This window comes from Amblyomma mixtum, chromosome 2 (genome assembly GCF_055824585.1).
Source record: "Amblyomma mixtum isolate Tamu chromosome 2, ASM5582458v1, whole genome shotgun sequence".
NCBI classification, from domain to species: Eukaryota; Metazoa; Arthropoda; class Arachnida; order Ixodida; family Ixodidae; genus Amblyomma; species Amblyomma mixtum.
Genome location: NC_143013.1, coordinates 18005690 through 18019811, shown reverse-complemented (window position 1 = coordinate 18019811; position 14122 = coordinate 18005690). Strand labels below are relative to the sequence as shown.

At 44.6% G+C, this 14122-nt stretch overlaps 1 protein-coding gene and 1 non-coding gene across 5 annotated transcripts in view; one reads left to right on the top strand and one right to left on the bottom strand.

Moving 5' to 3' along the window:
- LOC149358567 (uncharacterized) overlaps positions 1-12777 on the top strand; it is a 42598-nt gene extending 29821 nt beyond the window's left edge. For 3 of the 4 annotated variants that reach the window (XM_089570681.1, XM_089570679.1, XM_089570680.1), the window contains 8 exons: positions 520-669; positions 1914-2039; positions 3998-4060; positions 4458-4520; positions 5154-5298; positions 7743-7908; positions 8660-8794; positions 9176-12777. In XM_089570681.1, coding sequence (XP_089426807.1) covers positions 520-669; positions 1914-2039; positions 3998-4060; positions 4458-4520; positions 5154-5298; positions 7743-7908; positions 8660-8794; positions 9176-9280 — 953 coding nt within the window. In that variant the 3' untranslated portion in view covers positions 9281-12777. The remainder of the gene's footprint in view (positions 1-519; positions 670-1913; positions 2040-3997; positions 4061-4457; positions 4521-5153; positions 5299-7742; positions 7909-8659; positions 8795-9175) is intronic. The other variant, XM_089570682.1, reaches the window with a different exon arrangement.
- Positions 3278-3351, bottom strand: TRNAR-UCU (transfer RNA arginine (anticodon UCU)). The gene has a single exon. It is a non-coding gene; the product is annotated as a tRNA-Arg (tRNA).
- Positions 12778-14122: the final 1345 nt, after the last annotated feature.

Sequence of the window (14122 nt, the reverse complement as noted above, 5' to 3'; positions counted from 1 at the left end):
GTCCTCGTTTTAGGAATCTCTGGTGTTACTCTGTTCTGCGATAGCAGTTCACAGTAGTAATATTGGCTGTGATGTGGCAGGCAGCAGAGTTTCGTGCGAGCACGATTTTAATTATAATTACAAAGAAATTACTCATTTAGCAGTTTGTCAAGATGGTGATCTGGCACTATTTAGTAGTGTGGATAGTACAATCCTTTTGTTATGCATTTTGCTTTGAGAAACTGCCAGACACTCTGCTCATGCTTTGAAACATGAAACTCCTTGTGTTAAACTCTGCTACCATAAAAGGTGCACTGCACTCGAGGAAACAGTATTCTTCCCAGCTGCCAGGTGTCGGCCTCGTGTGTGGGGCCTGTGAACTGCTAGTAGTGTCTGTATGTTCTTGCTTTGCGGTTTTAAAGCTCAAAGTTCGCTTGAGGCTGGTGGTAGTACTGTCTTTGCACAACTTCGGCACTGCCTTTGCTCACTTTTAGAACTGGCACTAATAACAGTGTGTTGTTGTTTCTGCCTGTGGAACAGAGGCCCAGTTGTTGGCCAGGGCCAAGCAAGCGGACACAGAGGAGCAGCCGCCTCAGGAGCCTTCTGAAGAGACGTCCGCTCTGATGTCTCAACTGACAGCTGCACGCAAGCAAGTCCAGGACCAAATGTGCCAGATTGTCAGGCTGCAAGGTCTGCGATGTTTACGTACACTTTGCTTGCTGCATCACCAGGATGATTTACTGGCCCAGAACAGTGGTCAGGGTAGTAGCCGAGATGCTGAGTACTCGGAGGGAAATGAAGACGGCGCGTAAAAATACAGCTAAGCAGTGGATATGTCGGTATTATTTCAGAAACAACGCTTCAGAAATGCGCATGACATCACCTACCGCAGTAAAGCCTCTGACACGTTAACGCATGCAGTCGCCCATGCAGCAGCAGCCACCATCATCGCCATGCTGCTGCTTGTGTGTGTTTCGTGCTAAAAAGTCCTGTGCACGGTCACCCTTTTTTCCTTTTCCTACTCCACTCAACTCTTTCAGCGCATTAAATTTTCAACTGCCTGTGCTGCCTCTTTCAGCGCTTACTGTATGTGTGTGCACCTGTTGGGGCATCACACTACCTGAAGGGTATCGAAAAATTTGATTCTCCTAGCCACCTTGAGGACCACACTATAGTGCACTACTGCACTATACTGGCACCCAGAGTCCAAATATAACGCTAGTTGTGTTCTGAAACCAGTCAAGTAAAAAAAAAAAAAGTGTAGCTATATTCATGTGAGGTACCTCAAATTGAGAAATCTGCCTATGAGTCATCTGGGATCTTTTTTTTTGTCTGGAGTTTTTTTGCATGGTTGAACATGTTAGCACAGCAGATTTGTTTTCGGCCGCTCTATCATTTTCGAAGCAGTAGCGTGCATTTTTGTATTTTTACTTTAGGAGAGAAAAGTTTCTCTGTAGGCTATGGTATGCCTGTATAATAAGTGATTGGGAGAAGTGATTGGAACAGCACCAAATGTGGGCAAAAGTGCTGTTCGTGCATACGTGCGCAAGCCTTAAATTTGTCTAGACAAAACAAGCTCTCAGTGAAGTTTGCCTATCTTGGTGCAGTAAATGATTTGCATATGATGTTGTAAACTCCATTCACTCGCAACTCTTACTGTTGATGTATTTCACAAGGTACTTAAAATTAGATGAGCACTCAGCATTTTATGATGTTTGTTGCTTGCCAGGCAACGACTTGACAGGCCATGACAGATGGTTCACGGCTCAGCAGGTTTGGTAGCAGTAGATCAGTAGTGGCACCTACCTCTTTTGCTTTGGAGAAGTGCAGGTTGACTTGACCTGCCTACATTACCGGCACTTTCAGAGGATGCAAGCTGAGCAGGCAGCTTGGTATTCAGTGCTAATGAGTCCTGTCCACATGATGCTATGCAGGGGAACTGTCTCAGTCTGAGCACGCACTCTGCGAGTTGCGGGAGCAGTTCAATGGCCAGCGGCAGCAGCTGGCCGAGCACGAGCGGCACCGGCGGTTGGGCCAGGAAGAACTCAGCAGCCTGCAGAGTGAGTTGGCCCGTCTTTTCACGTTGTGACTGCTGCACAGTTGAGCCTCGTGGTTTGTGATGGTGGCAGCTGCTTCCTTGCCTGCTGCTTGTTACAAGAGTAGACTCAATTTGGCACTAACCAATTCAGGATCAGAAATGTAAAGGTGCTCAAGTAGGATGGGCTGTAATCCACTTTGGCTCAACGTGAATTTCATGCTATAGTGTTTAGGCGCATAATGTGCTTGTTTTTCGTTCTGTTTGGCGGCGTTGAAAAACATCAAGTGGCAATTCGTGGGTGCAGCAAGCCTGCAGAATGCTCTTCTCTAGGCGTCAACTGATTCACATCTGAAAGCATTATGTTCAGAGCACAAGCAAATTTTCAAATCTCAAAAAAATTTCGTCATTTTTTTTGCATTGTGACAGTAGAAGATTTACTCAGGTAAAGCAAACATCATGTTTTATGGGCTACAGCCTTCACTTGTTTGTTCACTTGTTGTTTGGGATAGGTACTGACATATATTTGCGAGCATTTAGTGAAGCCACGTTTTATGTTTAATTTTTGCTTATATTGCTCAACTACTTTTTGTACATTGCCTTTTGTGAAATGGTCATGTGCCTGCATACAAAATGAGTCTTTCTTGCAACAATAGGTTTGCATAACGTAGGCTTTTAAAAAGAACATAATGTTAAGCATCATAACTATATCTGATTTTTGTTCTTGTATTAGTGCTGTTACTTTCATATGTTTGCTAAATTTGATTTAATTTAATGTGTAAGTTGTCAGAATGATTTCGTCACCTCTGTCCTGAAGAAACGTTAGTTCATTTTGGTCTTGCTATTTATACAGTGTAAATTCCACATGAGCCACTTTTTTTTTCTCCACACAAACTACTAGCTCTCAAAACACTGCAATGCACATATTTTCAGAACGCTATTTTGTGAAATTTGCTTGCAGGTATGCTACTTACTTCAGCAACTCCATTAATGCATTTGTTGGGAATAGCTATTTTAGCTGAGCTTGATCTCACTCGGGTTGATAAGGGGGTGGATGTTAGATAGGGGCAACAGTACTCATAGCACTGCAGTTCAACAAGCTGATGTTCCAGTGCGAGGAGTTTTATTTTTAACAAACTGCACAAGATAATTGCTTTGTAATAAGGGAGTAATTACTCATTGGCATCCACCCGAGCGCAGCCATACGGCTACAAAGGAAAGCTATACAGCTTTCTTAGAAACTTCGTAGTTAAAGAAAAATTCGTCCCGGTCCGGGGTTCGAACCCAGGACCACCGCTACAGAGGAGCAGTCGCTCTACCAATTGAGCTAACCAGGACGGCAAGCTTATGGTAGGGCGAGATCGAATTGATCAATAACTCGAAGTGGGAACAGTGTTGGTCAAATGTTTAGTAGAAAAATTCGTCCTGGTCCGGGGTTTGAACCCAGGACCACCGCTACACCGGAGCAGTCGCTCTACCAATTGACCTAAACATTTGACCAACACTGTTCCCACTTCGAGTTATTGATCAATTCGATCTCGCCCTACCATAAGCTTGCCGTCCTGGTTAGCTCAATTGGTAGAGCGACTGCTCCGGTGTAGCGGTGGTCCTGGGTTCGAACCCCGGACCAGGACGAATTTTTCTTTAACTACGAAGTTTCTGAGAAAGCTGTATAGCTTTCCTTTGTAGCCGTATGGCTGCGCTTGGGTGGATGCCAATGAGTAATTACTCCCTTATTACAAATCTCCTCCACCTTGGGGGATTCCCCTAGACATTTGACCAACAGATAATTGCTTTGTTTTCTGGGCTGAACTTGGACGAACTGCTTTGAAGGAGTTTGTTTTTTATGAATGTGTAGTTTGTGGTTCTTTTTCTTGCCCAGAGCAGTCAGTGTTGCTGCCCCAGGCACCATATTGTTGGCTTGATTTGCCCTCCTGAGTTTGCTTGTGCTTTGGTTCTCTCTGCTCGTACTGTTGAACACAGATCTTCTGGAAGAGGAAAGGAAAGCCCGGAGTAGGACCGAAGCTGCATCTGAGGCTGTCAAGAGTATGTTTGGTTTGCACTTTGCTCTCCAACTCCTGCGTTTATTTTATTCTAATGGTTCCTTGCATTGCCTAGGTTTGCTTCTTCTGGCCTTGCTTTTTTGCTTCATTTTAAAATCACCCTCGAATGTTCCTGTACCATTTTCACCTTGTTGCATTGCCGTCATGCCAGCATATTTCACTTCAAGACTCTGAAGCTTGCTGTCTGACTGGTGGCTGTAAGAAAAAGGGGCAATATCGTTACTAGCGACCAGTTTTCTTTTGGAAGTCAAAGTGTTACTTGTCATTTTCTTTCTTGATATAGGCTTCTCGTGTCATACATAGTATTTACAAGAAGTAGTAACATAAACACTGTTCTCGTCATTGTCCTTCCCCTTACCCTATACCCCACTCGGCAACAGAACAACTTCACGAGGCCCAGAACAGTGCTAAGCAGCATCAGAATGAAGCGGAGCACCTGAGGAGTGAGTGATTTCTTTATTTTTGTTCCTCAATAGAGCTGAGCTTGGATGCAGTACGTCTGAGCTCCGTTTCATACATAGCAGTCAGCACTGCCAAAGCTAGCATGCCTGTTCACACAGGCTAAGTCCGTGCCCAAAAAAGTAGTTCGCCATAAAGTCAAAGTGAACAAAGGCATATTTCATTGCGACAAATCTCAAGTCACTATGACTGGCAACCTCCTGCACTGCATTTTACCTCTGGCCACATTTTCGTCCTGCAGCTCATAGAGACTTTTAAAAGTAAGAACGACATGTGACTGTATGATAAGGAGCTGGTAGAGCAAATCTTTGCTTTCATCCGTGTGTAAAAAGTAGTTCACACTCTATGAAAATTATAGCCAGAGGACCTGGACGCTGAAGAGTCTTGCAGCTTCAGCCATGATCCCCAATGCTAGCACTTTGCTTACTAGACTTTGGGAATTTGGCGTGAATCTTTGTGTAAATACTTTGTCAGAAGGCACGCTGTTTCAATAAAAAATTTTTGAAATCTGGCTTCAAAATGCACACCGGTGAGTCCGAAAGGATGGATGCAAAGGAACTCTTGTGCTGTTTAATGGCTAAAACAATTTTCGCTGTCCTTTATTGCCGTGCGTGCAGAGAAAGTAAGGAGTCTAACAGAAGAACTACGCAATCGAGCGAATGCAGAGCGTTCCCTGACTCCCAACCAAGGTCAAGACTCCCTACAGGAAGAGTGTGAGACCCTGCGTGCTCGTCTTAATGCAACAGAAGAGGAAGCTTCCAAGTAAGTAGCGGCCATTGTTCTCTGTCCTCTGTACCTTATGGCGAATTTTACTGGTCGATCTGGAGCATCTTTTTTTGCTCCGCAGTGTCAAACACATGTTCCACTACTTCCACTAATAGTTTCGGAGCAATTCTCTCTGTAGTGGAGCACTCTCTTCATCCACTGAGTGGAGGTGGATTTAGCCTAAACTCTGAGGGTGTGGTGCTGGCACTTCCGGAATTGCCAGGCTCCATTTGCCTCATAGAGTTTCTTACTGTTACCTAGAGGGAAAGCTGGCAGCCCGTCTATGGGAGTTTGCATGGAGATCCCTCGAGACCACTTCAGCCACCATGGGCGCTCAAAGCATCATGGGGCGGTGAGCTACCGACTGCAGAACTTCAACTTTTGGCCAAAAAATAATGCAAAAGTAAACGCTATTCGATAATCAAGAATGTCCTAACGTTCAATATCCTGTCTGTAAATTGCAACAAACGAGCAGAAAAGCGTTTAGGTGCAAAGTTCGCCCAAAATAAGGGATGGCTAGCTCTCCTATTGGCCAAGTAATGAACACTACAAAAACTAATATTTCGTAATTAACAGGCGCACTTTTAAAAGTAAATATGTTTTCAAAAAAAAAATGTTGTTGCTTAAACATTATAAGAGGTTTTTAATGGCATTTCAGAAAAGTGAAACCTTTTATTGGCATCGTGTGTCGTCGCGTTTTCACTACTATGGGTTTTGCCCACTGCGCTCGCGCGAAAGTCGTCTGCGCACACACAAACAGCGTTTTCGAAATGAAACGTCTTAGTAGTGCCACTCCGTGTTCCCCAAAAATTACGACTGTCCCGCAACAAGTAGCTCACCGCCCCATGATGCTTTGGGCGTCCATGGTGGCTGAAGTGCAGCGCCGCCAGCTTTCCCTCTAGGTAATAGTAAGAAACTCTATGATTTGCCTGTTCTTAGCATGGCTTGAGTCACCGCCGGTTCACCCTGGGCGTTTGTTTACTATTCTCTGACTACGTCGTTAGGGTGGCTAGGTAGTTTTCAAGCATCGTCACATCCAGTAGTTGCACTTCTTGTCTCAATTCGGAAAGTGATGATTGAGAGCTTATATATGACCACTAACAACGGTGACATATATGTCTGCCCCCTGAGTGGGGTTTATTAAAAAGTTTTATCGCCTTGCAATCAGTCGAAATTCAGACTACATCGACACTAAAACTCGCAGCTATTCAATGAAGTGGTTTGCACGCACATGCTTGACATGAACTCATTCCTAATGTTTAGGCCTGGTTATCGTTGACCATTAGGCATGGCAAAATGCGGTGCACTTCACAAGCTAGTGCAAGGTACGACTGAATGGAATCATCATCATTGCTCATTGTCAAGTGAGAATGTGCGGACTCATGCCAGGCCCAACTTCCGGGACTGATTGGACATGAGCTTCTGTTGGGCTCCTTGCTGGAGCATGTCTATGTTTTGCTGGTCGATCAGGATTGCGATGCCCTATGGCACATTCGGTCACTGTGACGTGGATTCAGCCCCCCGCTCCAAATCGATGGGTGGAATTCGCCATTAGTGTTGCCACTTGGCAGTGGTGACAATACAGGTAAAGGACAAGGAACTTGAAAACAAAATGCCTTACGTAGGAGATTTCTGGCCAGACAACAAAGGAGAAGCTTGACAGTGGAGCAAGCACCCGATTTGCTTGGTGGTTGTCTACTACAAATGAGTGCAGTTTGTAGATAACTTGGTTAATATGATTCTTGATTGCCAGTTACTGTACATTTCAACAGCTATAGCCAGCATCAAGTGACTTAGTATTGCATGTATGGTTCGTGCCTTCATGCATTTCAGTTTTAATTGTGCATGAAATGGTAAGTAAACAAACATATAGTGACTTACAATGTTGAGAATATCGCTTGGTAACTGCTTGAAGTGAGCATGTTCTGTCAGCATCATGCAAAACAGACTTCTAAACAAGCACTGAGAGGCTTTGGTGGCTGTTGACGTTGGAGCTTTCTGTTGCTGCATTTCTGCAGTTTTCTACTGTCTAATCCTCAAGAGCCACTATGTGCTTCTCGGGGGATGTGTCAAAAATATAAGTATATAAGCAGGATTGAGTTAAAATAAGTGTTGTTCAGACCTTGAAAAAAGTGTTGAGTCGCGATATAGGTAAGAGTACTCGGCAGAATTAGTGCTCAGTGGGGAAGGCTGGATTTTTTTCCACCCAGGAAGGGATGTTTCTTTTTATTGCACTTGGCCAGCATGAACCCTGTCTTCTGTTTTGCAACAGCAGTTGGAAATTGTTCCAGTTGGAGCAGTTCTGTTGTTACTGTTGTAAAATACAGACCGATTACTCGGTGAGCTCACTACTCACTCCAGCAGGAATTCCAAGTTGTTCTGGCAAGAAGGCAAGTTACAGTGCGTGGTCGTTTTTCTGCAAATTTGTTCATCAATTTCAGGCAACGGGATGAAAATGCCAAGCTTCTTGCCGAGTGTGACCGTCTGCGGGAGAGCTGTAGTGCATTCAGCGTGCACTCCTCGCCACCTTCGGTACCGGGTGACCGGGGCGACTGGCCGGAGCAGTTGCAGAAATTGCACCATGAAGCCCAGACTACAAAGCACCAGGTGAGCTGAGCTGCAGAGAAAATGTAGCCAAATCGGTTCAAAATATACATTTAAATGCATAGAAGCTTGCGATAGCTATTACATAGAATAGCTGAAGTTAAAGGCAGGAAACTTGGTAAGCGAGGCAAACTCGTTGGTGGTGTTCACTGAGCTTTTATTTTCTAGTTGAGTTGGGCAGAGTGAGACTTTACTCTTGAGAGGCCTTTCCACAGGCTTCGTGGAGGAAATTTTATGAAACTGAAGCAAACTTTGCATCAGAACTCAGTGTTTCTTTGATGCTGTGAAGGCTGTGTATTTGAGCTGTCAAAAATGTAGTGCTTGGAAGGATTTGAAATTGTGGTCTTTGAGGTACATAGACTATATTTATTTGCATAATTTGTGCACCCCTAATTTATTACCCATGTTTAAAGTTGTCAGTATAAAAATGTGTAAGTAAAAGTTTATTGTTTTAGCCCCTGTATATCCTGTGTACGATACAATTCGTTCACATAGGCTGAAGTAATGTCTGTGCAGCTGTTTTGCAACCCTGGTGTGGTACATTTCTGTTTTAGGTTTTGTTGATTTAACTGCTCAATTGTGCTGTTTCATGTCAGAAAAAAGTTATGTTCTGTAGATGAACTCTGTGCAAACGTACATACACCTTCAAAGCATTTGGGCACCTGTCAATGCAACACATGCTTAGGTTTGCCCAGAATCGGTTTACATTTCTTTTCCGTTCCTCCCCCCCCCCCCCCCCCCCCCCTCCCTGCAGCTGCAGGAGTCGGCTGAGGAGCTGGCCCTGCTGAAGGAGAAGTACTCAGTCTGTGCCCTGGAGAAAGCACAGCTCCAGCAAGAGCTCAAGGCTGTCAGTGATGAGCGCCAGCTGCTGCTCTACCAGTCCAAGACGGTCAGTGGTGCATGAGGCATCCATCTGGAACATGCATTTTACTGAAGCCAGGGTGGAAGCATGTTACAATTCAGTGTTGACAAACTCTATGGCATAATGTGTTTTGTCTTTCATCCTGCTTTTTTGAAAGACATGTCGTGGAAGTTCTACCTTTGCATGGGACAGATGGGGGGGTTCTACCTTTGCATGGGACAGATGAGGGGGGGGGGGGGGTGTTCTACCTTTGCATGGGACAGATGAGGGGGGGGGGGGGTTCTAACTCTGCATAGAATACACGGGGGGGGGGGGTTCAATCTGCATAGAACACACAGGGAAGGGTTTTCACTCTGCATGGAACAAGCAGAGCAAAGGCTTTCAGCTTGTGTTTTCTTTTTCCTACAGACGTCGGCCTGCTCAATAATCCCGCTGTGCATCCTTGTGCTGGCCATTCTCATGGGCTTCTACCCAACCCTGTCCTACTTCACGGCCACGGCTGAGACTCCATGAGGAGGCTGGGGCTCTTGTGACCGGCCTAGGCTGCCTGCATCACTACCATCGGGCACCAGAGAGCCAGTGCGAGACGTCGGCCCGAGTCATTGTTCTTTCTGGTTGTGACGCTGCACAGCGGAGACACACCGTCAAAGGACGTGCTTTCCACGGGTCCATAGGCAGCTTCAATGTGTTTCAGTGGTATGTGTGTGCATGTGTGTGAGTATGTGCGCGCGCGTGTATACAGATTTTGAAGCACACACTGTCGCTTGCTTTTAAACCCCCCCCATCCGATGTGCAGAGATTGGCTTGCCTTCCCTTGTAAGTACAAACTTCTTACTTAGGTCTCACTAGGTTGTTCCAACTTCTAATCATTTGCCTGCCCCCCTCCTCTCCTTTTTTTGTGCAACTTCTCACAGCCACGAGGCAAGCGTTTGTGCATGCAATGTGGCGGTGTGACTCGTTTTCATGCAGATTTCATGCAGCAAGCAGGCAGCATTGAGACTTATGAACATGGTCAGTGCTGTGTTGACACATCATGCGAGCCGGCATGTTGCCCACATGAATGCATCGCGCTGCCTTGCAGAATGCTTTCAGCTTCACTTTCTTGTCTGCTTTTTGTGAATGGGCAATCGGCATGCAGGTTTGAGCAGGATTTACCTCCCTACTGGGGCCACTGCCACTGTTGGGAAGTAGAAAACGTGTGTTCAGTTGTTGAGAACTTAACCTGTTCTGATGTTTGTTTGCTAGATGCTGGTCGATATGAAGAACCTTGACCGAACAATGGGGCCGAGTGCCACTAAGCGTACTCTCACCTTCCATGTTTCAGTTTATGTGGGAAATTCTCCCCAATTTTACTTCAATTCCCTGCAGGCTTATTCAGCTAAGGTATGAAATGGAGGAATCTGCTTTTGCACGGAAGAGATCTGATATGCCAGTCTTAGTGTTGCACCTTCTGATATTGAAGCATGGAAGTTCAGAAATGTCGCTGGCAGCGAAAATGGGTGCTGCACACTGTGTATGTGTGTTTGTTAGCACAACCCTGTACCTGCAAGTAAAATCCTTAGACGGTTTAGCCATTCATAGAACGGGTGCTTGTATAACTATGTTCGTAAGTTTTCACTTTCGTGTGCAATGAGTTTTGGCGGGTGTCTGCATTGGCAAAATATTAATCCTGCTGTTCATTTTCCTGTGCCATCTTGGGTTCATTGGTGCATTACGTGCCCTTCGTAACTGGAGCTGTTTGAAATGGGTTGAGAGCTCAGCATTGTAGCTTCAGAGGTTTTACTTGTCCAGCCAATGATGCATTGAACGTGTGATACTTTTATCTGTGTTTGATTAGTTGTCTGAGCCATAGGACAGTTAACCTATTGGAGTCGTTAGTTTGCTTCCAGCTTTTATATTTATCATTCAAATAATGAACCTTAGCTTTGAGGTGTAGCTGTAGTGCATTGAATCTGCCTTCGCTGAGCACCGTTCTTTACTCTCAAGTTCTAGCATGGCAGTGGACATGGCCAGCAATGCTTACTATTTAATTCCACAGTTGATTCAACTTTTTGTTCTGATAATTTCTCAGGTGCAAAGCAGTTGCACACCCTCTCCCCTTTTTGAAGTTTCTTAAAAAGTACAATTTGAGTGTGTTAAATATTTCCCATACTCTTGGTTTGCAACAAAAGTGCGTAGTAGTTGCTTAAGCAGTGTTGTTTTCTTGGAAAGGTCACACCTGCATGTATATATATAACAGATTTCGATTCCCCTCATGCCTGTACATAGTGTCAGTCTTTAGAGATGGAGAGGTCTGTCAAGTGCCATCATTTTCTCCGTGCTATCGGTTTTTGTACAGAAGAAAAAAAACGCACGCAGACTTGTAACATAGATAATAAAGCTTTAGCACTATCTTTTTTTTTTACTGCAGCATTGCTTTGTACCTGGATACAGAGGTGCGGCCATTCTTCTAGGCATCGTGTAGCAGTGTCTGTGTACTATATCACTGTCTAGCAAAAATACACCTGCCATGGCATAACAGCAGCAAGCCCTCCCACTCTGCCTACTTGCAGCTGTACCTGTCTATCTGGCTTAATAATGAACGAGAATGCTGTCATTAGCTATGAGGCAATTATACTCTGAATCGCATTTGTGGATTTATCGGTTGCTCTAGAATGAAAGCAGCTGGCAGTGATTGCATGCCAGGCATCATATGAGCATGACATCCTTTTCGAGGAAGCAGTGCACAACTATTCAAAGCAATCCTCACTTGCGCTCTTTCTGTAAAACTGCAGATGACAAAAGATGTGCATGTCAGAAAAACTGAATTTGTGATTGCCTCAGCAGGGAAGCAAAGAAAGAATAATAGCTTAGCATTGCGCAGGGTGCAGGTCTGAAGTAGGAAGCTGAACGAAATATCTTGTGGAGTTAGCTGAACGGCAGAAGACAAAGGGTGCTCATGGTAAGGCTGATCAGCTGTGCGCTCTGCCTTTTCAGTGTCCTGTCAGTGTTTAACCGAACTCTATCACAGTTGTGCACCAGTAAGCTTAGTTACTACCAGCACAACAGGACGAGCACTTGACATATTGATTTTTGTTACTTTCACTTCTTAGCTGGTACTCTTGATGTCTTTACTTGCACCATGAGGTGTCTGCCATGTCAGCTACAAAGGCTTAGTCACTTCCTTCGAACATCAAGTTTTCCAGATGTTACGGTGTTCATGCATGAAGCTTGCCTTATTTAACAACTGAAGAGGACGTGTTCAAGAGGTTGTGGCCACAGCGTCTGTGTATTTTAGAGCTCACCGGGCATTTTAACTCTTTGGCTGTAATGAGCGGCACTTGAAAGTGCAGTCAGCAAGTGTTCGGCAGGTTGGTTAGGCTTGGTGTGTGCCAAAGGCAGAAGTGCACAAAGTTTGTTTGTGGCTGTCTCCGGTACCGTTAGTCACCAAGGGTTGCCCACAACAGATCATGCTAGACTTAACCGGTTGTCATTCCCGCCATTACTTCTCTAAGCTCCAACGCTGAATGCTGCAGGAAAATGCTTGCCAGCGAGCTTGTGTTGAAGGTTCATGCTGCAGGCACCTTTATTTACTTTGTCGTTCCTTTCTAATTTATGCAAATTAAGGCTGTTGAGCAGTCGCAACTGAGACAGTTGCCATGTTGTTGCTGAGGTTGTGTTCAAGTGTGCGTTTTGTTTTGCTGCATTCTTGCCACTTTCCTCACTTATGCTAAGATTGCTCGGTCAAGTGTTGGTTGCACAGAGTGACTTGACATCCGCGTGAAGATAGCTTAGCTATGGCGCATTTTTGACGTTCTTTTTTTTTTGTCTGTGATCTAAAGCTTGATCTGGAAGTTAGTTTGTGTACGTATCTGTTTTGGAACAAGAGCAGTATTTGTGTTCCCATCTCCTGTTTTATAGTGCCTATTTTTGTAATATAATGTTCATTTTCCTTCTTTGTCGAAGCCCCAAATGAAAAAAGCGTTATAGTGAAGCCTGCAGAGACGTTGAATAAAGTTGTCACGAACCCATATTATTGTCTTAAGTGCTGAAAACAATGGAAATTGCTGAAACCTTATCAGACAGAGTAGGTATGGAAAGTCAGCATTATCACACTGTCCACACATCACCTCAGGATGAGTGAGCTGTTGTCATGTGAAGTTAGAACATACAGTATCTTTATCAATTATTGGATGCAATGCTGTGTCTGTGGCAAGGCTGGATAAACAAACTTCAATGTCTCTAGACAGCTTTATTTGGACATCAGTGAAAGCTTTGAATTTATCATGATAACGCTTGCTCATGCCTTGGAAAGTATCCAGCTTTTCACCAAGCTTATCCAGATGTAAAAACATGCCCTGCTCACAGCACAGACTTGCTGTTTATGAATGGCACTAATAGCTGTGCAGAAGAGTGAACTCATGGCTGGTGGTGGTTAGCAGCAGTTATGAAACATACCATTGATTGCTTTTTTGTTTTCATGTGACTCCTTGATCAAGCCAAACCTAGTCTGTGACATAACATTTGCATGATCACATTGGTAATGAACTAACCAGTACATTGTTACTGAAATAACCAGTGCATTGTTAGTGAACTAACCAGCTCATCTATGGTACTTTGTTACTAGCATCTGTTGGTGGCATAGCTTTCGTGTCTGGCATGATCTTTGTTGAGCACCCCTACATGTTCAGTGGGACTGCGAGCCTGTGCTCAGTTTCTTGATAATCTAAATCCATGCTTTTTGTACAAAAGTTCATGATAGACAGCACTTACATTGGTCTTGGCCATTTGCAGTATGCCCTAGTTATTGAGTCTTGCTTTGCACACCAGCAGCCTTTGTAGAATTGCACGGGCCTGTTTGATCATGTTACGGACATCACTTTTTGCATTGTGACCGTTCATTCCAGTATATGTCCACATGTGACAATTAGAGTTGTCTTCGAAGCCCTCCAGTGCATTTCAAGTTAAGCACAGAAAGCTAGCAGTTTGACGACTGAAAGCATCCTGATGTGCTAGCGTGGTATTGTTTAAAACTACAAAGGATAGACAGAGGTACGTATGGTGAGACTTGGCCAGATACAAGTGACAGGTGCACTGTCCCTTCTTGGCCGTGCTTGTTCTTGGTAGTTCTGACCAATGCAGTGCTAACATGGTATGGTAACGAAGGGTTGTTGATTTATGGCGTGAATTTTACATGGTGTATACAATGGAGTTATACCTGCAATGAGATAAGTGTTCCTGTCCGAGCAGTGTAGAAAGTGCAGTAGATGCTGCAGCATTGTGATGCAGTGTCTTGAAGAGGCTTCGCATGGCATTGAGCCACATGCCCGCGTATTTACTGCACGCTCTAGGCCTGCTCTCAATCACGAGAGACAA